The sequence below is a fragment of the Strix aluco genome, chromosome 8 (genome assembly GCF_031877795.1).
Source record: "Strix aluco isolate bStrAlu1 chromosome 8, bStrAlu1.hap1, whole genome shotgun sequence".
Lineage (NCBI taxonomy): Eukaryota > Metazoa > Chordata > Aves > Strigiformes > Strigidae > Strix > Strix aluco.
The window spans coordinates 7,652,756-7,676,839 of record NC_133938.1 but is presented as its reverse complement, the minus strand read 5'-3'; the positions used below and the strand labels follow the sequence as shown (position 1 = coordinate 7,676,839).

At 35.7% G+C, this 24,084-nt stretch overlaps 1 protein-coding gene across 6 annotated transcripts in view; it reads right to left on the bottom strand.

Moving 5' to 3' along the window:
* Positions 1 to 3,809: 3,809 nt before the first annotated feature.
* EPS15 (epidermal growth factor receptor pathway substrate 15) overlaps positions 3,810 to 24,084 on the bottom strand; it is a 72,603-nt gene continuing 52,328 nt past the window's right edge. For 3 of the 6 annotated variants that reach the window (XM_074832050.1, XM_074832051.1, XM_074832048.1), the window contains 12 exons: positions 20,420 to 20,581; positions 19,643 to 19,840; positions 17,552 to 17,749; positions 16,921 to 16,998; positions 16,482 to 16,572; positions 15,024 to 15,059; positions 14,022 to 14,158; positions 12,339 to 12,408; positions 11,077 to 11,153; positions 10,391 to 10,553; positions 7,617 to 7,795; positions 3,810 to 5,716 (listed from right to left, as the gene is read on the bottom strand). In XM_074832050.1, coding sequence (XP_074688151.1) covers positions 5,570 to 5,716; positions 7,617 to 7,795; positions 10,391 to 10,553; positions 11,077 to 11,153; positions 12,339 to 12,408; positions 14,022 to 14,158; positions 15,024 to 15,059; positions 16,482 to 16,572; positions 16,921 to 16,998; positions 17,552 to 17,749; positions 19,643 to 19,840; positions 20,420 to 20,581 — 1,536 coding nt within the window. In that variant the 3' untranslated portion in view covers positions 3,810 to 5,569. Of the gene's footprint in view, positions 5,717 to 6,184; positions 6,865 to 7,616; positions 7,796 to 10,390; positions 10,554 to 11,076; positions 11,154 to 12,338; positions 12,409 to 14,021; positions 14,159 to 15,023; positions 15,060 to 16,481; positions 16,573 to 16,920; positions 16,999 to 17,551; positions 17,750 to 19,642; positions 19,841 to 20,419; positions 20,582 to 24,084 lie in introns of those variants that run through there. The other 3 variants (XM_074832049.1, XM_074832052.1, XM_074832053.1) reach the window with 3 other exon arrangements.

Sequence of the window (24,084 nt, the reverse complement as noted above, 5' to 3'; positions counted from 1 at the left end):
AATTGATAGCACATTAAGGAAAATTAGATAATTTAAATCTACAACTAACATTCAGTTGGTACTTTTACACACAGTTTTTTGATTCCGGACCACCAGTTTGAACCTCAACCAAGTTATTTATTCAGTCAAAGTTATTACTGGATGTGGGCCCAAAATAGGATTCATACTCCAAACCCCTCAGAACTGTCTGGAATTCAGACTGTAGTTAATATTACAGAAGAGCATTTAAGAATAAGGAGGTATTAACAGAGCTTCAGATAAGTATTTAAAAAAAAAAATTGACAAGAAGGATTTTACCTAAGAATCCATTGGGCTTTTTAAAATTAATTTTTTCTGTATAAGTGGCCACACCTGTTCAGGGAACATCTCAAGAGAGACTGCATTGTGTGGAAAACAATCCTAAAAATCTTTTGGCTTTGAATGCAAGTTGTTCAATGCTACACAATCTCAACAGAATAAATAATGAATCTGTCCACATAGGAAAATCAGTCTAAGTGGATCAGGATGAATCCTTTTATTGAGTTGCGTGCTGTCAGATACAAAACCGAGACAGCTGACGGTTTTCAGGCAGTGTTGTTACAAGGATCTCTTGCTAGCCAGTGCCAGTTGGGACAGACCTCTGAAGTCAAAAGGTAAGAATTTCACCCTGTGGTATCAGCACACTAAATCCTCAAGAAAATATCATGTTCAAAGCAGCACTTCTGTCAAATTCTTAATCTACTTCTGGTTATTTGTATAGTCCTGGAGTGCAATTGGTTGCTCATACCGACAGATGAGAAAACACCTTATAACCTCTCTCCTACTTATAGGATACACACAAATAAAATGAGGTAAAATTCCTTTTACTCTGCACAAGATTGTCTGTCTAAATACTATCAGACCCATTGTCATTTAGAAAACAGGAAACATTAGCATTAAGAAGTGGTTTGTCCAAAATCATTTAATAAATCATCAGGAGATAACTAGAAACAACATCCTGACCTCTTGAATACACATTCAAACAATACAGCATTTTTCCCCTCGATCAGCCAGCTACCTGATCACCTGCTTTAAAAACTAACACTTTTTGTTTTCAGTTTAAAATCTAAGGTCCTAGCAGCTCTGGAGCTCTCATTTTTAGCACAACAGGAATTCTTAAGTATTCTGAGCAAGGAAGGACAATGCAGCTGGTATTATTTATGTATTTTGTTATTCATGTTTCTTTAAACACACTGTGGATGAAAATTACTTCTGTTTCAGGATATTACAGACCTAGACTTGATGGCTTGTCACCTGACAAATTAAGAGTTCCTTCCCATCTTTTCTGGGCTAAGATACAAGCCAAAATTTTCTGTGAAGCTTCCCACAAAAACCCGCAACAAGGAATTCTCATACTCATCTATCAGTCTGTAAGCACAAGAGGAAAGTTGTTTGGTTTGTTTTTTTTTCCTCCTTCAGTGACTTTTCTTCACATAAGAAATTCCTTAACATTATGCTGTCTTCCCTCCCTGCATGGGTACCGAGTTACAGTTCTGTAGTGAGTGCAGATGGCAGCTTTCATTGTAGTCTCAGAGCTCTCTGGAAACACAAGTTTTCTAGCTGTTAGAGTAGCTTGAGAATTTGACTGGTACTGTGAGTAACAGAGGTATCATTAGGGCAGAAAGATGTGAGGACTGTGTGGTTGTTGCACTAATGCTTAGGTGCTACAAGCTTGGAAAGTCTGTCTCTCCCCAGCTGGTAGTTATACCCTTAGCCACTGCTTCAGAGATTGGTTTTGTTTCCCCCTCCTCTCCCGCCTTTAAGTTTTAATACCTACACCTTGCTGCCAACAAGGAAAGACAATACACAAGTTATTCTGCAGAGAGTTCAGGAGTTCAATAACACTCGTATAAGTAACTAAAACTCCACTCTACCCACCGAAAGGTTAAATCTCAAATTTGAATCAAGAAAAATCTTCAATTAGGGAAAATTACTGCCTACTTCCAGTATAAACTGTTGACTATCTGCTTTTAATTTGACATTGTCTTGTGTTTTATAATTGCACAATGCTGACAAATCCTCTTCCCTCTTATAATAAAAAAAACAGATGCATCTGAAAGTCAACCTTCATGTTCACTCAAACAATGGAACTAAATTCAGGAGTATTCACTGACATGATATGGAATTCCATAAAGAGAAGACATATGACTTTAGTTGCCAATGTTTTGAACAGATATGTTACTTTTCCAATTTTACCCTTTTATAAATTAAACCTGTATGCTCTATATTATCTGAAACCATTTTTTATCTAAAAATACCATTCTATCACTACTGGAAAAACATGAGGTTGCACATTCACGCACACAAATCACTTTGAAGATTCAGGCTAAAGCATGACTAAAACATTCCAGTACTAAAATTATAGTTTTGCTAAATATTCAAGTTTCGAAACAGTCAATTTATATTTAAGTAGCTAAATGAAACTGTTGAGAAGTTAGTGGGGGAAACAACAGTAGGCAACACGGTTCTGACAGCTGGATGCTATTTCTGTGAAGAGGTGAGACATAGCGTGTGGCAACGGATGGCAAGGAAGTGCATGTAAACCAAAGAAACTGGTAAGTCCAATACTGAGGTCTAACAACAGCTTTTAAGTATTAAGCAGGAGGGTTAGTATCACATCAAGTCTTCTGGCTTAAAGTCCACTGTGCTGAAGCAGACAGCTTTCTAGAGAACTGCACTTAAAGTCAACCTGGTATGTCAGTTCCTTCAGTAAGCACCTTTGCTGCCATTTTATTCCATGTCAGTACTTCACAGTGATATAATAGACTTACCATTAATCCCCAGTATTCCTCCAATACAGTTTCTAGTTAAATTGCTCCAGATAACTTGCATTGGAAATGTAACTGTCAAGTGGCCAATTCATCTGCTAGACATGAGATAACCTCTTCAATCTTTTGAGAGGAATGGTATTCTGTGAATGCAATAGAAACTTTTACATGACAGTAAGAACTTCACAGTATAGGAAATTAAAGACAGACAGTGAAAAGAGGGTATCAAATTATTCAAGATGATTAGCACCCATCTTCAATTTCACGATCAAGTTAAATGGACTGCACACAATTTGGAGGGTGGAGACCATTGAAAGCAGCAGTCAGAGACGAAGCGCACCCAAGATGGAAACTTGACAGAAGACTTAAAGGGAAAAAAAAATGGACAGCCTGCAGGAGGTTTCAAATAGCCTCAAAAATGTGTGTGAACCTCATAAAATTAATGAAGATACTACGTTGCCTAATGCAACTGATGTCTCATTAAAAGCAAACAGGCAAAGAGATTTGGGTCCACTTATCTAAGTATATTAAAACCTAGCACTACTGTAACAAAAGGGTCAAAGACACATGGTAAATGGTTCTGGAATTCCTAAACCTCTGACCAAGCAGTCTATGCCTTAACATGAAGGAGACATTATGCTGACAGACATATTTAGAAGAATCATATAAGTTGGGTCAAACTAAATCTCTCTTAACCTCTATATATTGACAGCAGCCAGTAGAGGATGCTTACATATATTCACAGATAAATCTTAAACATTTGGGCTCTGTGACCCTTGTGCAGGCAAAAGTACTTGGACAAGAGTAGTCTGATATTTCTTTAAAGCTGCCACAACTCCTAACAAAGCAAGTGACAGCTGGGATTAGTGTGCACTTCAGCTAACCTCAAGATTCCGGCAACATTTTTCTCTGAAAATTAACCCACTCCCATCAGACTACAATCAGAATACTTTATACTGTTTGTATTACCTTTACAGGTTGCTTTACAGCTCACAGCACCCTTTTGAAAAAGTAGTCGAACAGTTCACACTTATGTACTTAAACTTTATTTCTTCATAATTACAGGCTATTGTTAGAATTTTTAAACAAAAGGGAAGTCTATAAATAGAGGCTAATCCCACCTGAACAAGTCTTTTTTAAAAAAAAAAACAGTTAAAACTTCATAAAGTAATGCCATTTAGCTCACAGCAGTGGTTTGTTGGTAGTCTGAGTAAAAGTACTATAGTCAGAGTCAGTAACATGAAATGTAACATCAAATGACTCAAAACTTTAAATTCCGTAAAGGAAAGCAGGAATATATATATAATATATACATATAATATTGTGTTGGTCCACTGAGTATACATTTTTAACAAAAGATAAGAAACTATGTAATCCAGTTAAGCATATGATTTGCAAGATTAGTGTACACTCATTACAAAGATGTATAGATAAGTTATAACTATTTAATACTTGCAAAATTTTAAGTAACTTTTTTTGAGCAGGTGTTTAAATGCTCATTTCCCAGTGCAAAAGAAAAACCATCTCAGTCAGGTTACCATTTTTCCTGAAAAATTGAAAACTACCCTCAAACTTGTGCAACAGCAGCACTGATAGGTAATGGGAAAAGCTTAAATATACTGAAGCATGGCTGAGTTCTCCCCCTTTCCCCCCCAGTGCTGTGTTGAAACACTTCAATTTCCTCAACAGAAATACCACAGGTTAAAAGTGCAAGAAAAAAAAATAAATCTCGATGTTTATGCTGCTGTCATCCATTTTTCTTAGATAGGGCAAAACATTAATCTTTTTGGAATTATTTTAATGAAACTGATTCTCCAGAATAGAGTTCTTTCAAAACACACAATAAGTTATTTTCATTAAGTTATTTCCATTAACATTCTATCAATCCTACTCTGACTCAGTGACCATAAAGAAATCATTCAGTTTAAGGTGCAACTATCAGTTGGCATTCAATAAATTACATATACAGAAAACAACTGTGGTTTTTTTTTTAAAAAAAAAAAATATCAGACTACCTGTTTTTTCTTTCTATTCTCATTCCTATTTCAAATTGAACTTATTAACTTGCCAGTTCAGCTGCATATTTCACAAGCAAAAGTGGCTCAAATAGCAGTGGGGTCTCATAACTTGACAGTCATCTTGGCCAACAGCAAATGCACATGAATCTTCAACTTAATTGCTTTATAAAACAAAGTAACAGGTCTGTCTTAAAACCTATGACCATGCAAGAAAAGCATTAAAGGTTTCAGAAAGACACACTCTTTCTTAGACTCCATGAAGATTGTTATTTCAAAACCAAACGTAGAATCTTCAATGAAGAGAAAAATCTATATGCATACATATAAAATAAAGCACTCCACAACTCTGGCATTACTAAAATCTCTTTAGAAGGATAAAGGGTTTCAAATGACTAACTGCTTGATGGGGGACAGTCAGCCATGGCAGAATAATTGCCATGTTCACTTTATGCTCAATTACCAACTGCTGACAGATTACAGTCAAACTACAATCTCACTAGCTGCATTTTAAACTGATTTGCTTACAGCTGGGAAAAGTACTTTGTTCTCCTGAAAACTCGAGAAAAATTGAATGTTAAACTTAACAGTTATTCAAACAATAACCAAAAGGATTGAATTTAGCAGAAACATTCACAACACTTTTGGAAATTTAAAACTTTCCATAGTTTCTTGGATATATGTATTTTCTGATTAACATTTAAATAGGTTAGGAACTCATGAAAAGGGACAAAACAGTTGACATAAGACAAAATCTTATTCTAAACTTCATGCTTCTGATATTTCAGATTTACTGAGTGCAATAGCCAGTTCCAAGTCTTCTTGCTCTTGCTGTTTTAGTCTTGCCAATCTTTCTTTCTCTTCTCTCTCACTTTCCCTCTTAGCCCATTCAATCATGTCTTCCTCAGTAGAATACTGCATTTTTAAAAGACAAAATAAAACCAGATTAATAATACAATGATAACTAATACAGTCCAAGTCCTTGGTTTAAGGGACAATTACTGTTTTTGAAAATGTATAAATTCTAGTCTTCAAATATTACTTGCTTTTAAAATTTTAATACACTATTAAGATTAGTTGAGCCTAAGCTTTAACTATTAAGAACTGCACTGAAGCCATCCAATTGATGTATTTTTATGATGTATTTTTATGAAATATGCAGTGTTTCAAAATTCAGTAGTAAGTTTCAAAAAGTTACTGAGCAGAAAGTGCTATAATTTAAATTCAAACTGTTTTGCATAAAAACCAGTCTATATAAGAAAAAATTTGAATAAATCAGGAGAACATTCTGCAAAATACACCCCTATCCACACTGTGGGACATCCTGATTTACTCTTTCATTAGAGATGATTTTTCCAGGTGACAATGACTGCAAAAATTAGCTATAGAATGACTGTTTTTAATTGTGCAGATGAAAAATACTTCTGTCAAGCAGCAGCAAAATAAGGTAACCGTACAGTCAGAAGCCTAGTAATAATATAGAGAAAGGTCAGCATGATACAAGAGGAAAAAAAAAGGAACATATTCTTTCCATGTAAATTGATGTGAACAGAATGTGAACTAAATTTCTGATACAATGATTATAAATCAGGAGACAGTTAAGGGTATTAAATAAAATACAAAAGATTATGATAAAGTTTGTTTCTAGTCAGCATGCAGAAAAACTAAGAGATAGTTGAAACCCATGTCTTCATGAATGTCCCAGTGTTAAGCCTGAAATGGTTATCATAATATACTCCAGTTAGTTTCTGCTTTGGGCTGCTTCTTTAGGAAATAAATGTAGAAAAGCTTGAGTTTTCTCCATAGTTCACTTAGTATTTTCAGTACTTGCAGCTGGAAAAGAACACTTTTTCCTTCATAAAGATAATGAACATTTTTGCTTTCTCCTCCACATTTCACAATCTCTTCTGCAAGCTGGCTTCTCAGTCCCTCTATCTAGTAACAGTGATCAATAACAGCATTTCAGAAATTATCATGCTACAAAACACATCAACCAGTGCAAGTCAATTTTGAGAGCCCGTCAATCCTCAGTTTACTTCAATCAAGCACACAGTTTATTAGGCCTGAAAATAAAAAAAAGCAGTATGATCAGGATACTGTAAATGCAAATTGCATTTAACAGGTATCAAGCTTGAAAGTGAGATGAGCCTTTCAAAACCCCTATTTGCAAAAGCTCAAAACTAAAAAAAAATATAGGCATGCACAAACCTTTAGATTTGCTTCTACTGCTTGGACACCACGACTTCTATGAAATGGATTCTGGTTATAAAGAGACACTTACTACTTTTTACTTCATTGTACATAAGTCTGGAATTTACTAGCCATTCAAAACTCACCAAATTATATTTCATTAACATACACCGTTATGAGGCTGTTTATCGATATTTCAGTACATTGAAATTATGACCAAATGGTTCAGTGACAGCTAAATTAAAAGTCACACCTTTTGGTTTTTTTTAATTGGATAGTTAACAGTGTGCTTGTTATAGATAGATAATTTAAATCTGCTGCATGCTCTGATAAAATGAATAATCCCTAGAATACAGATATTTTAAAAGCTCTATTTTCTAAAAGCTAGGAGGCTTTATAAAAAAAAAAAATCACAAAAGCAATGCAATTTAAACATTAACATTTTGCAGTATTTGTTTTAGGACAGCCTCAGCTGTAAACTAAATGTAAATACTGTTTTAACTAGAAGTGGTATCCCTTTTGTACATGGGATATGTTTTAATATTTTAAATTAGACTGAAGACTTCAGTGTGAACAATTCAAAGCTGTCATTATACTGAAACAAATGTAAAAAGTGTTTACTCACAGTACTGAAGTTTGCAAAATTGTTGGGGTCAGCCTCTTTACTGATGCTGGTGGGAGCAAATGGATCACAGAATAGATCTGCTTCTTGTTCTTTGGGAATGTCTGGGGTGGGGAAAGGCTGAAATGGATCGCTCGGTTTAAAGGAATCTGAAGAGTCTATTTGATTGATAGGTCTTTTCCCTTAGATCAAAATGAATTTAAAATGAATTTAAGATAGCAGGTAATAACATGCCAAAAATAGTAAAAAAAACAAATTCAAAAGCTACTTGGAATGCAACCTCTTCTAGTAAACTAGTGGAGTTGCAATGACTTCAGAGGAAGGGTTGCCAATTTAAAAAATGAGGGTATGGTCCATAGCTTCTTAAAGCATAACCAGATAAAAAGGAACACATGTATGTTAATGATTCAAGAACACAGTTGTGTACTAATTAACTGTTTCAGGAAGAGAATTTCTAGCAGTTTTGAGCCCCTATTCTGTTAGCACAGTATTTTTTTCTTCTGCTTACCAACTGTCCATGATAATTCCAGCAAGGCTGTTTTATTATTTGTTTGGATCAGCTAACACAATTTCATTCAGAGACCAGAAATAGGTTTCTAAATCTTCAAAACACCATGTCCTCTCAGTATGCTAACACCTGCAATTTCTGTAATTTTTAAACTAAGGGAATGAAGGAGTATAACACCAAGTAATCACAGGCTTAATTATTTGTTAATCCTTGCCTAAGTAGCTGCAGATATAACAGTCAGGCCCAAGCCCCCACTTATCTTGTTCTTTATTTTCAGCTTAACCCCAGTCAGCTTTCAACACCTTTAAGGACATTAACCCAAATACTTCCAAGAACAGTTGAACTGAATTTCATCCCACCATTCTCTCCATATGTTACTGCTTACAGAAAAGGTTTCATTGCAGTTTCTTGAATTCCACTAGCAGGTTCTGTAAGCGGTTCAACACTTACAACGGTCATATTTTAAAACTTGCTTCTGTTGCCATTTTAGATTAAAACTGCAGAATCGAACCAGAGGGCTGCTTATTTTGCATATCACTGTTGGAAGTTAGTCTAAAATTTCTTTCATAGACCAAAAGAGATTCTAATTTGGCAGAGAATACCCCCTCGGGAGTATATGACGACTTTTTTTTTTTTTTTTTTTTTTTTTTTAGACACTTCGCAGAGAACTTTGCCATGATAGCTCTCCCTCACTGATGATCTTCTATTACTGGCAAACAATTCACGTCTATTTCTTGAGTAATGACATTTGAAGCTGCTTGTCCCACATCTAGGAAATTTTATTTTTACATGGGAAAGATTAATTAGCATAAGAATGTGAAGTATGCAATCTCCAAATCTGTCCAAAAAAATAATGAAATAAGGGTGCTTATCAGTATCTAGAAAGGCAACGGATTTCAGAGGCAAGCAAACAGCCCTACTGCACACTTTCCAGTAGAGTGAAGAATTAAGAGAAAGATTTTGGGGTATTTCTTTGAAAAAGCATTCCCTTGTTTTGAATCAGATCACGGGAGTAATTAAAACCGAATACAGTTAAGTATCTCCATTAGGAAAATAATTTATTGGGAATTTTTATCAAGATAACCACAATATCATTTTTAATATGTGCAAATCGAAACAGGCCACTTTTCTCCAGTCATCTATTGATAAGGATGCTGCTGTTCCACCACTAGAAGCTTGCATTCTAAAAGAGAATCTGTACACCATGTCATAGCCTCTCCCATACAATGAAGTCAGAAATCCTTTTTTTGTTTTAGTAAATACCACCATAAGAGGAAATACTATCACACACTCAAATTATCATCACTTGTCATGTCAGCTGTTTTAATGTTATTTACAATGAAACTGATTACTTGCAAGTCATAAGCATGAACCAGATCTCACATCAACATAGAAATTGAACAGCTGAGTTTAAACTTTAGTATCAATACTCCTACATTTACTGTGTTCCCCTTGTTTTGAGGAAAACGATGAATACATGATTAAGTTTCACGCTGCAGTTTTCCAAAACACCTTAAGATTCATCCATATAGTGCAATAATGAAAAAATGATGCAGTTAACTTTTTAAAGAAAATGACACAAAGGAGAGAAACTTAAGAAGAAATACTAGCAACATATTTTCCGATCTATGCAAAAAAAAAAAAACCTGAGAGTGAGGAGTCTGTTGTAAGATGGGCTTATTGCAACCACAAGAAGGTGTTATTGTTGATAATCATGGCCTTCTCTGGAAAGCAGAGTGGTTTGTGTCATGGACCAGAGGACCCAGCTATCACCGAACAGAAAACAACATACGAAACAGGTTTATTACTATTACCTTGGCTAGGTTTACTACTACAGACCTCTGGCAAGGCCACCTGGAAAAAGTTAATCTGAAAAACTGAGACAGTCATTTAACCCTATTTAGTTCATTTTGCATTAATACTAGAGGTTTTGCAATACATAAAACACACTGAAATTTCACTTTAAGCAAGATTCACAATGTATCACTTTAATACCCATTTAATTTGCAGCCATACTATGTTTTTGCAGATACTTGTAATAACTCTATTTTCCTGTTTTCTAAATCCTTCCTCTCTTCAAAAAACAATGATCCCAAACACCATGCAAAATTTAACCTTGAGGAAACTACCAAGAGATACGGAACAGACTTGTTTCACATCTTGCTCATTCATTCTAGATTCAGACACTTCACCATCCCCTCATAATAATTGTCCCACCGCCAATATTGAAGCAGCTAATTGTTAACAACATCACAATATCAGCTCTTACCAGGTGGTGGTGGACAGGGCCTTGTGGGAGTTCCTGTTTTAGGGGGCAATGCAGGAGGAACATCCTCATTTTTAGCTGCTGGTTCCTCAAATAAATTTTTTGTTATGATCACATTGTTGACAGAACCCGATGTGGAAGAGCTAAAGGGATCCTCATTGTTGGCCTTCAACAAAGAAAACAGCAACATACACATTTTCAGTGCAATTCTACTATACTTTCCCTTCTTTTCAAATAATGCAGTATTTATTTAGAACTTAAAGTTTGGGCTAAGACAAAAGAAAATACTTTTTTTTTTTTTTTTTCTCTCCACGTATCATCCACATACTCCAGGAGATTGAAAATAAAGAAAAATCAGGAATGCTTAGTGTGTACAGCAATATAAAGTTGAGTATAGTTACACATGCAAAAGTAATACTTCTGCTGTTAAACTCAACAAATCTTAAAAAATATTATAATATCACTTCAAATATAGAGAAAATACTTGTAAAGCCACAAAGATTACATTGTGTTCTTCACAGTGGAATTGCAGGACAATTTACTATGAAGACCTCTTTGTCAAGAAGGTCAGCCATTATAAATTTTTAGTAGTGACAAAACTGCAATGAAACTGTTGGTAGAGAGAGTAAGCTCTGTCTTCTCACTCCAGTCTCATGCATCTTCTGTGAGTAGCAGTAGCTTCATATTACCTTTGACAGCATACTAAAGTCAGCAAAGCCACTTCCAAAGGATTCATTTCCAAAGAGAGAGGCAAAGGGGTCTGTAGCTAAATACACACAAATCAAGTAAACAAAATGAGATTAAAGGTTAAATATGAAAGAGACTGAAAAAAAAAAAAATCCCACAACAAAAAAGCAACTGTTACATATTTGCAGCATAGACTAATGCAAGTGAAATGTTTTATGAGGTGGGTGCTTTAAAGTTATTAAGCAGCTTTTACAAAAGCTCTAAGTGTCAACTACAGATTAAGAACAATAATTCTCAAAAGAAATACTGGTATTCTGGTTTCCTACATAGAAAAAGTTGAATTCCACTGAAAGTATCAAATAACCATACTATTGGATGTTCTGGTGAGATACATACGTGTATGTATACACAGAGGTAATTTTGTGTGCATACACCCATAAATATACATACACAGACATATATATATTTGAGGATGAACACGAGCTCACTTCTGACTGTAGGCCCACTTGAGGAATAAAGTATCTAAGCCTCCTATCACCTCAGTCTAATTCAACAGTACCCTTTCATTCTTATGTGCCTCAAAATATGTAAAAGCTGCTCTTCTAATGTAAAGCAAGACATGCACTGTCCTTACCAACACTCGCTTCTGTATCTCTATAAAATGGCATTTTTTTTCCTATAATTAAACTAAACAGGTTTACAATACGACATAACATGTGGATTCACGTTTTGGATTATCACTTGTCACTGCAACTTGGGAAAACAGGTGATTAGAGTCTTCCCTAAAACATCTATAGCTCTCAGATGAGAGAGGGTGATAGCAAAACAAAAGGAGCAAACTTCAACAAGTCTTGATGAAGTAATTATTCTACCCCACATCTCCTCTCGTAGTACAAAGCTATCTTGTATGCTACTTGGAAAGTAACATGAAATATCTAAATACAACCCTAATGAGAAGCAGTACCATTCAGACAGTCCAAACACTGAGATCAGGATATTTTACCAGTTTTAGGTAAGGCAGAGGAACATTTTTGCAGAATCAGTCTTCAGTGATATGCACTACAGATAACGAAACCATTTTGTTTTATAAAAATACTCTGCTGCAAACTTGCACCTTATGTCATACTTTACAGAAAAATTCAGAAAACACAGGAAATCCCTAAAATACTCCATCACAAATTCAGTTAAGAGATTGGTTTTGCTTACTTCAATTTCTAAACAAAAATAAAACCCAAGAAGTCCAATGTGTATAATCTACTTTTACCTAGATCATTTGATGTAGTAACAGTTGTTCCACCAGGAGCAAAAGGGTCATTCTTCTTCGATATCTCTGTCTAAAATAAAAAATTCCTTTGGAGGGAAATTTGTTTTTCAGCTTAAAAGATTCCTCATTCTAAGAATACAATCACAATTTATTTTAGTTCAGAAGTTTTAAGATAAAAGCTACTTTCGAAATATTTTATCAGCATCAGTAAACAAGTCTGTTAACAGAAACTCCTCCTCCAAACAGTGATGAATACTTCCGAAGGATGGAAAAAAGGTACAGTATATGTGCAGCATACTTTGTTACCACTAATGCAAAATTTAAGAATATCTACCACTCATTTTGGTCTCAGATTTCTACAACTAGAGCCATCTTAATGAAGATACAACTACAAGATATCAACACCACAAAGGTGTAGTAAAGCATTTAAGATGAATGCATAATTTAACTTCAGTTCAGAAATACAAGTCTCAAGAATCCACTGCTAATCCCACATCACAGCTCTGACCCTCCCCCTTTTTTTTTTTTATTCTCTTCTGTACTTCTCTTATTATCAGACTAATATGACCAAGAATTGGTTATATCAGAATATCAAGACTTGGAAAAGGATAGTGTGCTAAGTATTGAAAGATCTAGTTTTTAAGGTTGGAGGTGTAGGTTGTGGTGTGTACTATGACCCTGAGATCTATATAATATGCACACCACATAGAAGGACAAGAACACCTCTGCTAGGTGCAGTGACTTCTACCTTGGCTGCTGTGGGTTTGCACCAGGCACACTCTACAGCCACTTAACTAGCTTCCTAACCCACATGTATCTTTAATTTTTATATATGTATACACATATTTTATACACACACAGAACTGGAAGCAAGGCATGAACAAAAGCAGCACTGAGAAGGAAAGGAGATGGCAAAAGGATGAAGACAAACTTTCAAAATGAAGAATTTCAGCTTCTTAACTGTTTGTCTATCAGCCCTAAGTATTACCTCATCTTCATCACGTTTTATCCTACATCAGAGAAGGTTTCATGCCCAAATCTGCCTTATTATAGGCTCAAGACTAATCAATAACCATTCAGTATAATGTGAACAGGTAAAAGTTACACCAAAGTACACTTGAAAGAAGTATATTCAATAAGAATCTCCACATTATGAGAGGGCTTCACTGACTCATTCAAAAAAAAAAACCAAACCACAATAAAACCCAAACAAGATATACCTATAGATCAATCTGACTTTTCAGAGGGAAACCCCATAACACATCAGATTTCAGGTAAGATACAGAACACAGTTGTTGATCCTATAAGCTTTGGAGGCAAAAAAATCAAGAGTCTCAACATAACTTGGTGAGATTATTCTTCTGTTTCTTTCAATGTTTAGTAAGTTCCACCAGCTACCAATGGAGCTTAGATCATTATTCTCAAATGTTCTTATCTATAGAGCAATGAAGCTCCAGACTGGAACATTTTTTAAATGTTTTTATTTTCAATTCTATTTAATCTGTGACTATTTGTAGAAAATAGGACACAAAAAAGACAAGACAGAGCCATGAGGTAAGAGGTAACCTTTTATCTATATGATTTCTGAATATCAGCTTTTCAAGGCACATCCAAATGTACAAAATAGGTTATTTTGTTCAAATCATATATAGAAGGAAGTAAAAGGTATGCTACTAAACTTACTGTGTTATTATTACTGTTGTCTGCAGTGCTAAATGGATCAGTTCCAGCAGTCACAAAAGGATCAGTGGAGGATTGTTTGAAAAAACAGTCAGCTGCAAAAGGATCTGAGCCTTTGAAGGGATCACCACCAAAGGGATCTAAAAAGTAAAGATCTCATTAACATTTCTGCTAGCTTTACTTTAGCTTGATATCTTAAAAACTGAACATTATTATTGCTTTTTTCATACTGCAAGAACGTGACACATTTAAGACCAAGGATCTCTGAAGTATGAAATTCATCTGTGAATAATTTGTATTCAGTGATTCAAAACATTAGACAAGCCAACATTTTCTGCACATCAAGAAAACTTTGGATGGTGCCAGTGGTTCAGCTCCAGAATCATCCAAGCACATAGGTTCTTTAACCAAGCTCCCTAAAAATGAAGCATTTTACAAAACCTAGTGTTTCTTAGAACTCTCCTCTCCTTCACTCCCCAAACAGAATTGATGTTTTATTATTTGGCATTTGGTGCTCAACACTGGTTTGCTATAGCCTTCCTACTGGTCATTTTGCTTTCTTGTCACCAGTAACTCCATTCAGGACTGAGCAAATAATGCAATGACATTGCCTATACAGCCAGTCCAAATAGAGACTTCCCACCTTTTTCAATATTTAGTTCTAAAGAAAGTTGGTAAGTTAAGAGCCTTTAGAAGGATACAGTCTTACTTCTTTGCATACAAAACAGGCAGCAAGAATTTGGGGCCTTCTGTTCACCACCTTCACTTATTTAAATTGCAACTAAGGATACTTCCAACAGCAAGAGAGAAGTTCACTGGCAACGTGCTTCTCTGAAAAGTTAACACAAGTGGTCAGCTGCTACTGCCATATATCTATCTATCCTGCGGTGACTTTTGGGGTCATTTCCACATTTTTTTGTGCTGAAAGTGGTGACACTTTCCCTCACATACTCTCCTAGTAGGAATCATTTAGAAAGACACATTAGAAGTTACAAAGTTACTTACCAATTTTCCCAAAAGGGTCATCTTTGAAGGGATCACCTGTTTTTTTTTTTTAAAAAAAAAGTTACTTGTCATGAAGCATGTACTCAGTTGAAGTCTTTTGGATACAAACTCATTTCTACAGCTAGAATTTAAATAACTCTCAGAGGAATAGTTTCACTATTTTCAGTGGAACTACAAGAGCTAGCATTAGACGAAACAAATATTCATAACTCATTACCATCATGAAACACACACAAAAGCAGCCATCTCAAAGATGCATTTCTGCTGGCTGTTGTTCATAAACACCCATATTATGAAGTATTTACCACCACAGTAATCTAGGCTAACCACTAGAAGCTTAGTCACAGTTTTGATTAATTCTCACAGGCGCCATCAATGGTAGCTCCTAAGTGTTCGTTTCTGTACTGAATGTATGGAGGATGGAGTACCTCATCTACATCTGAGACACACAGATGTGTCATCCCTTAGCTGTAGGTATCTACCCCAAACATACTGAGCACACAAAGCCTAAAAGGTTGGCTACTTTTTGGCAGAACTACCTTTCTCCTCTGAAAGGAAGGCCTTGTCATGTGCTTTAAGTAGGACCACTTCAATATAAACAAAAATCAAGCAATATCTACACAGAAACATTCAAGCTGTTTAAATTAGTTTAATTTATTCATTAAAAGTATTAAATCTGCACTGACATTCTTTCAGAAGCCAAGTGATCTGAAACAAATTTAGCTTATTTTCCTCTCAAAATGATGAAATAAATTGATCAGACCATGTTGATTCTGAAAGCATGTAAAATCATATTAATGTGGCTGAAAGCATCTGCTTCAGCAGTCAGTCCAAATTAACTCCCCTTCTCCAAGTAGCTCCATATAGACTGATCACTTCTTCCAACATAAAAGAAAAAAAGCAGAGCAACAGCATTTGTAAGTGGGAAGTTCTTAAAATAAAGCATAGCACTTCCACAAGACAAACAGATGGTGCAGTTCCACATTACCTTTTGCTGGGTGCCAAACTCACCATAAGTAGGCCACAGTCATTCATTCTCAACCACCCACACCCTCCCCACACCACAGCTCACTGAACCCTCGGTTGATCTGTTTGTGGATCTGTGCTGCAAATTAGATTAGTGACACCACATCTATCACAAGTATGCCCACACCTTTAAGACCAAAATGCAACTGGGGGTGGGGGGAGGGGGTAAGATCAGTACTGGGGAAGAGTGGTGAGGAAAAGGTGCAATTTTCACAGCTAATCAGAAAGTCAGGATGAAGGAAGGAGAAACACCCTGGAACTCTCATTTCTATAGTTTCTATTTTCGTAATGCTATTGGATCCACACGCCTGTCACTCAATCATCTTCACATTTATTCTATAAGGACCACTTCCAAGGTGTAGATTAGTCTGAGATGTGTTCATACAAGACCTGTTTCTGCAAATCTGCACTTAAATAAAAAGGTTTACTTACTGCCAACAAAAGGGTCAGACTGGAAGAACTCTAAGCTGGCTTCAGAAACTAGATCAGGCAATGGATGAGATTCAGCATCAAATGGATCTTCCTGGGCAGTACAAAAGAAGTAGAGAAAGGTATTAAATTTTTAAGAAGGATGGAAAACACTTACATTGTCTTGCATTACCATTTAGTAGTTTCTTAAAGCTGAGAAAAAACCAGCTAGAATTCTACATAATTCATCAATGGAGATCCAAAATATTTCTCAACAACCTGCCTGCTATAGGAGATTAAATATTTTCATGCCATCACACTCTAAATAAAAACAGTAAGAAGTTACAATTTTATTTCTCTGTTGTTTTATAACCATAATGCAAGTGGCATGATGCAAGCCTGAAGCAGTTTAATCAGGATTTTTTAATTTACTTTTTCCTCTCCCAAATCTGAACAAACTCACTGTTTTGGTAGTAGTGGCAGCTGGGGTCTCTTTCTCTTCTTCCACAACAGAGGCTGTTGTTTCAGGACTATTCCTTATCTATATAAGGATAAAAGCAATTCACCATAAATAATAGAAGACTACACAAAATAATTTTAAGTATTATATAGCTAAAGGAATATACTAAAGGATACTTCAAGAGGTTTACACTTATTATAGAACATACTGAAGTGTTCCATAAACCCTGTGAAAGTTTAAAAATTTAAAAAAAATCAAGACTCTACTGGGACATAAGGAGGTACATTTAGAGCAAGACAAATTTAGATTTTCTGTACTATTCCTTATTCCATTCTTATTGCACCAACTGGAGACAGCTGCTCTCCTTTAATGTTAATTCTACTATTCAATTTATGATATTTTGCTTTGGAAACAAATACAGAAAAAATTTTATTGCCACTTTCCAGCCAAGCTAAAATTGCCTCTTTTTCTGCTTATCAGCTTTCAGATTGTGGAAACATAGTCCCTCAGAAAAACACTCTGAAATTTCACTTGCGCAAGTGTTTAAAAACATAATCAATCTTGATACATTCTTAACTTATTCCAACTTCACAGCTGCATTGCATCATGATCAAGCAGGCAAAACACTACTCACTGGAGACACACTGTTTATTTGTTCATCTTCTGCTATACTTTCCCTTTCAGCATTCTCATTAAGGTTAGCAGTTTCGCTGCTGCTGTTGCTAAGACTAGAATGATCCACAGTTCCATTAACAAGTGTATTATGTGGCTGAGAGTGCCAACTGAACTGGTTATTTTCCAATTCTTTCAGCTCAAGAAGTTTTGTCTGCACCTGTAAACAGAAATAAATGTAGATGCATCAGTATGGCAGCACACAGAAGCTAGTATATGATCATCCCCTCAAATACAAGATGGACAATGTCTGAAAGTCTTATTTTAAAAGCAAATATAAAAACCCATGTTCTTTCCATCAAAAGGGTGACATTTGAGAGATAAGCACAAATCTGATTTAGAAGAGAAGCAATGTTGTTGAAGGACAGACCTGAGAACCTTCTCCTACCAAGGAAGCAGTGTATCGCTTGCAACATCAAGACTTGTTGCTCTCTTCCTACTCAAACTCATAAGAAGAGTTGCAGAGCTTTCGGGGGTTTTTGTTCGTTTAGTTTTGTTCTGGGGTGGGGTTTTTTGGTGGTTGGTTTGTTGGGTTTTTTTAATTATGTATTTGCAATTACATTCAACTCTAAATTAAAAAGGCTGCTTTATCAGAATTCTCATCTTCTAAGAGAGAAAATTACAAATTTATTATCCTCTCCCACATGACTTTGGTTTACAAAATACACAGTGTATCTTCCTAAGCAGTTACATTCACATGTTACTATTTCAGCAACATGCTTAATGCAGTGCCTCACAGCAAACATTTACAACCAATCTGCCACTTACGAAGGAATTATTGGATTTGGCAGATTATGCAGAAGGATGAACATAGTTCAGATATTTAGTTATCATTGCCCTGCATGTGTCATAAGTCAGGTGGCAGCAAAGACAACACCAGGTGTCTTCCAAATACACTGATCTCAGACCAAGCATTAGATAATCTTGCCTAAAGCACCAAAGCACCTATTGTTCGTTATTTGTAAGCCAAGAGCATTAAAATCAGGAGTACTGATATAAAACAATAAAAATGTTTGTAGTACAGTCAAGTATAGCCACTTATTATCAGTCTTGAATCTGTTTATTGCAAGTACCTTGTGCTAGTATATTAATATTAAAATATCACAACCTTCTCTCTACCTGTGATGAAACAATGGAAAATCCATTTGTTTACTTCTCAGTCTCTAAACCTCAAAGTCAAGTTTTAAAATTATGAATATAAAGGCTTTTCAACAGAAGAAAGTGTTCTGGCATGAACACTAGCAGTGGAAGTCTTAAGAAAAAATTAACAAGTTAGACATGAATTGTGTGAAATGACCAACCCCAAAGTCAGCCACTTCTATGGTTCAAAGTTAATAGGAAGGCTTTTTGTTTTGTTTTTAACTTGATAACAATATGACTCTGGCTAATGTATTAGACAGCTAGCAAGTCAGAGAGGGAGAAGAACGATGAGGAAAGAGTGTGCAAGCTAATGAATCACTGAAGTCATAATAAATCACTGATTACAGATAGGAGCTAAAAGTGTTCCTTTAACAGCAGACACTTCAAAGCACAATGCTTAAAAACCTGTGCAGCCATCTCTCTGCTGCTCAGTATCCAGTCTCAATTCAATTTATTCTTACATTCACTTTACTTCCCCCCTTCAAAATGCACTAAGTAAATGTTATTAGTAATTTTATACCAACTTCACATCAATTAAAGCATAGTGAGAGCGTGCCCCAGGCCATGGCTGAGGAAGAAGGCTTAAGTAACTACTGGACATAGAGAATTTAAACATGCATTATCCATTCTTCATTCATTACATTAAGACAAATTATTTATGAAGTACAATGAATTAATCCCTTTTTATTAAAAAAACTTGGAGAAAAATCATTAAGTATCTTGAGTGACTTCAGTCAACCTTTAAGAATCCTGACAACTACTAGCACAGAACACATGTGGCAAGCAACTAAAATTAAGAGCAAACAGTGAAGAAAAAAGAAAACAATGCCTTCCCCTTAAGAAAAAGCACACTAAAGGTTGTCAGCTAAAATATTTTGTTGGGGGGGGGGGGGTGTCTTTCACACTGCCTTACTGAATTGATTTCCTGTTGTGAATCCTGCAGATGTTGCTGAAGAGGTCCCAGCTGTGCTTTCCCAGACTCTATGCAATGCTCAAGCTCTGCAGTTTCTTGCTGCAGGCGACTCAGCTCCTCTTGAGCTTTGGTCAGTTCATCTTCATATGCTGAAATCTTTGATTCCTGGCTTGTTATTTCAGCCTTCAGCATGGCAATCTAAAGCATGAACAATATTTCAAAGCCAAACAGAAAAAAACCCAACACTTCCAAATACTGTTATCTATGACCAGGAAAAGTAAAAACCTCATAGCTATTGCAGAGATTATAAATCATACCCGAATGAAAGGTTAATTACCTACTGGTCTCAATAAGATCATAGTATTCTAGCTGTTTTGCTCACCAATACTGAAAATATAATTTTAGACTTTGAAGAAATACTATAGCTTTATATTACAAAAAAATCTACATAAGAATTTTTTTTAACCACTATGAATTCAGCCCCAGTAATTAGTGCTTCTCTTTACACTTATATTGCATTATAATTCTTGCATTATTTGTTTGTACTTAACCTTATTTGTGTGCAAGTATATCTCAGTGTATTTGTTGACACACTGATACTAAATAAGGAATTCACTGAAGTGAGAGACATATTTCCTATGTCTGTTTGTCACAAAATCTTCACATTCAGGCTGTTTATTCGTTAAAGTTTTCTCTCCTGCCCTAATAACTGTAACATTTCAAGTCCTTCAAAACAAGGCATTTACTCTTTCAAGGGCCTTAGCCACTGGACCTTACCAGATGGGCCTCTTCTGCACACTTCTGCCTGATATCATTAAGTTGCTCTTCCAACTTGGCCTTCTGCTCATCAAGATCATTAAGGATTTCCTGTGCTTCCTGTTTCTGAGCTTGCAGCTTTTGCAGATTACTGCTCTCCCGCTTTACTTCATCTTGTAGATCCTGTAATAAAACAGATTAGCTTTGCATTTGTTCCCTCTCTCCTCCTAATCACTAAATTCCACAGTGTAAACTGTGGTACTAACTCAGATTTCAAAGTATCAACAAATTATCTTTCAAAAGCTAGCATTTATAGCATGTCAGACAAGCAGGCATTCTCAAAATTCTAATTCTAAGACATAAAAATAATCAAGTTATTTGGTTTTTTCTTCAGTAAAAAGAATCTCACTGAAATATTGAAGATCGTGCATCAACACAAAGATCAACTGTTTTACTCACAGGGAGGTTAGGGTTTTATTTTGAATTTAGAAGCCATCTTTATTCAGGCTACTACATTGTCTCTCTCCTGTGTTTTAGCAATGTTTTACCAAATTCCTTAATAACAGAAATTCTTTATTCTGCTCCTTCCCCCTTCAAAAACACATGGCAAAAACTAGGAACTTGTTTTAGCAACATGGTAAAGGACCAAACCAGTGCATTATTAACCCAAATAAACTCCCTTCTAGAGCATCCCCTGCCTCCAATTTGCAAAGATCAGCCAAAAACTTATTTCCCATGTAACAGCACTGGTAAGAAATGCACACTACACACACAACAATATGGCATCTTTTAATTTATGAAACAGAAGTATGTTCCTTGTGTTCTAAGTACATTAAGTAACCCCATATAATAATTAGTTCATTTCTGAGCAACAGGAATGGTTATACTTAAACTGCAGAGATAACATTGAAATAATATCAAGAAAATAATTTAGGGAAAAGAAAGAATCAAAGTCAAGAGGAAGAGATAATACAGAGAGATCAAAAAGGATTAATACAAAAGGAAAAGTATTAGATGAAAAGATAAGACTGCAGTATTTCCGAGAAAATATGGTAGTTGAAGGAAGAATCATGAACAACAGTAAAAAATGGAGATGAAAGAAAATTAAGGAGGATAAGAAAACAAGCTGATGTTAATTTCTGATTAGATCATACATTTGTGTGCTGCTCTAAGTTAAGACCCTGTTGTGATTTTTTAGGGGTGTTCTGCTTGGATTTTTTTTTGGTGAGGGAGATAGTTTATCCACATGTGCTAACATCTCCAGATAATTAGAACAAAAAAGACAGATAGAAAGGCATATGGTGCAGCAGGCAGATGCTAGGGCAACCTCAAGACAACTGGAAGACTACCTAAAGAAACATCATAGATGCTTTTAGGAAAAAAACCCCCAACAAACAAACAAGAAACCAGAACAGCAAAAAAACCACACAAAAACTCCAAAGTCAAAGTTGAAATTTGGTAAAGGGTATATGACTGATGTACAGCAGTAAGACTAGGTGAATTAGTGGTTACTTCTAATCTGTGAAAGACAAACCAGGGCATACACAAAAAGCTCTTACAGCAGCTACTTCCTTGAATAACTGGGACACTCTTGATCCATTCATTTTTTATATCGCTTTGAAAAGCAAGTATCAGCTGACACTCAACATAGGCAATGGGAAAAAAAGTAACAGCTTAAAGAGATTTCCATCTCCTTTCTCCAAAAAGAACAAGAATTCACTTACACACAAGCTAAATATAGATCACCTCCACTCTTGCTACCATTCCTTGAATCCCAGTGTCTCTCTTAGGCACAGCCATAGAGAAGCACTGAAGAGACCTGACTAAGCCTGATGGCTCCCACAAGAGAAAAGAAGGAAAAAAACCCAACAAAAACTCAGACACTTTCAACATAACCACTCCAAAATTAAAGGTCAGAATAGATACAATACAGAGAACTGCAGATAATACACAAAGACACATTCTCATGAAGTAAAACAGGCTCCAATTAAGCTTTGATTTCAAGTAACACCCTCAGAGAAGCAGCATCTTAATGTTCAAGCACGGAATGAGACTGCATATGAAAATCATTAACATATTTGAGGTGGTACTAACTAGCATTTTTATGGTAATAGTAATCTTTATATTAGATTTATGATCCTTTTAACTCTTCATGCTAATGTAGTGTAGGATAAATAAAGTCTAGAGATCTGTATTTCCAGGATTTAATGGCTTGCCAGTCTGTACTTCTCAAAACGATTCATGAGCTAAGAACTGTTAAGCCTGAAAGAGCACATAAAAGTTAAACTTCACTGACTTTCTAATGGCTTTGGTGCACTGCAGCAAAGAATAGAGAAAAATCCAATGCTGAGTGGGATACTCAGAGTGTAAACCTGTTTAAGAAAACTTAGGCCAACAAGAAGATAGCAGCTAAAAGGCCAGAAATGTTCTGGACTACTTAGAAGGCCACAGTCCCAAAACACTTTTCACTTTTTTTCACTCTCCCTCTTCTCTGAAGCAGTGTCTCACACGCAGTTAATTTTTTTTCCCAGTTGATGTAAAGATATATGATGCTTTGTTCAGGAGTAACACGCATTTGTTCTGAAAGTTTCTTTACAAAGTTTCGGTATCCCATTGAAAAGCAAAACATAGACCTTTTGACTTCACGTCAATAAAATTCTAGGGAACATGTAATTGTTGGGAAAGCCAGGAGAATCGCCACTTATTTCAGAGTCTTAGCAGGTAGACTGACATAGCATGCCCATACATGAGAAGGGCTAGATGCAAGATGAAAGTCTTGTGAATGTGTCCAAAAGCCCACTGCCTGAGGCAGTGTCTCTCTGCTGAAACGCACTGTGCTCCAACATCTGTGTCTAGAAGAGCAGGCTGGGGATGAAAGAACAAGGGGACAGCCAGGTAAAGACATTTTCAGATGCCACTTGGTATGTGGTTAGAAACTGATGTTTTAGTTAGACATTAACTCTGTAAAACAAAGTTCTCTACTGCCAAGAGGAACGTTTTATTTCTGAGTTTATTACTCTCATATTTAAATGAAAATGCTAATCCAGTCACAGAGTAAGTTAAGGAAATGGTGCCTTAGAAGTTTCTTGATCTTTGTTATTTTGCCCATAACTTTTTAAGAAACAACAGTCCTTAATCTTCGCTACTGAAGAGTTGATATTTGAAAAAGCACATTAAAACCCATCAGTACGCCATGCTTTCCTTCCAACTCTTGTTCTGTCTTTGCTTTTTAGCATCTATTTACATAGTATATACATTATTTTATAGAAGAAAAAAAAAAAAAACTGTCGTTCTTTCCCTCCTCCCATACAAACCAATTTGATCCATCACAGACCATGGCTATATTTGAGATTACAATTTGTGTCCATGGAAGTAATTCTGGTATCAGAAACCCTGGAGTGTGACGCCACGAAACTAGCTTGATCTAAGGTGGCAGATTAGAATGCACTGGTTTTGTACATCATCTTTAGAAATGTCACCACTAAGAATGAAACCAGAAGAAAAAAGCATGATGTAAAAATATTCTCAGTCTGTCACCACTATTCTTTGAAGTTCTAGAAAGTTTCCTGAAACATGCAGGTCCTCCAACATTCAGGAACAAGAAAGGCACCAGAAATAAAGGGCCACCAGCTTAAATAAGTGCTGCAGCCATTTCCTATTTGATCCTGACCGTTTCTCATTCTTCT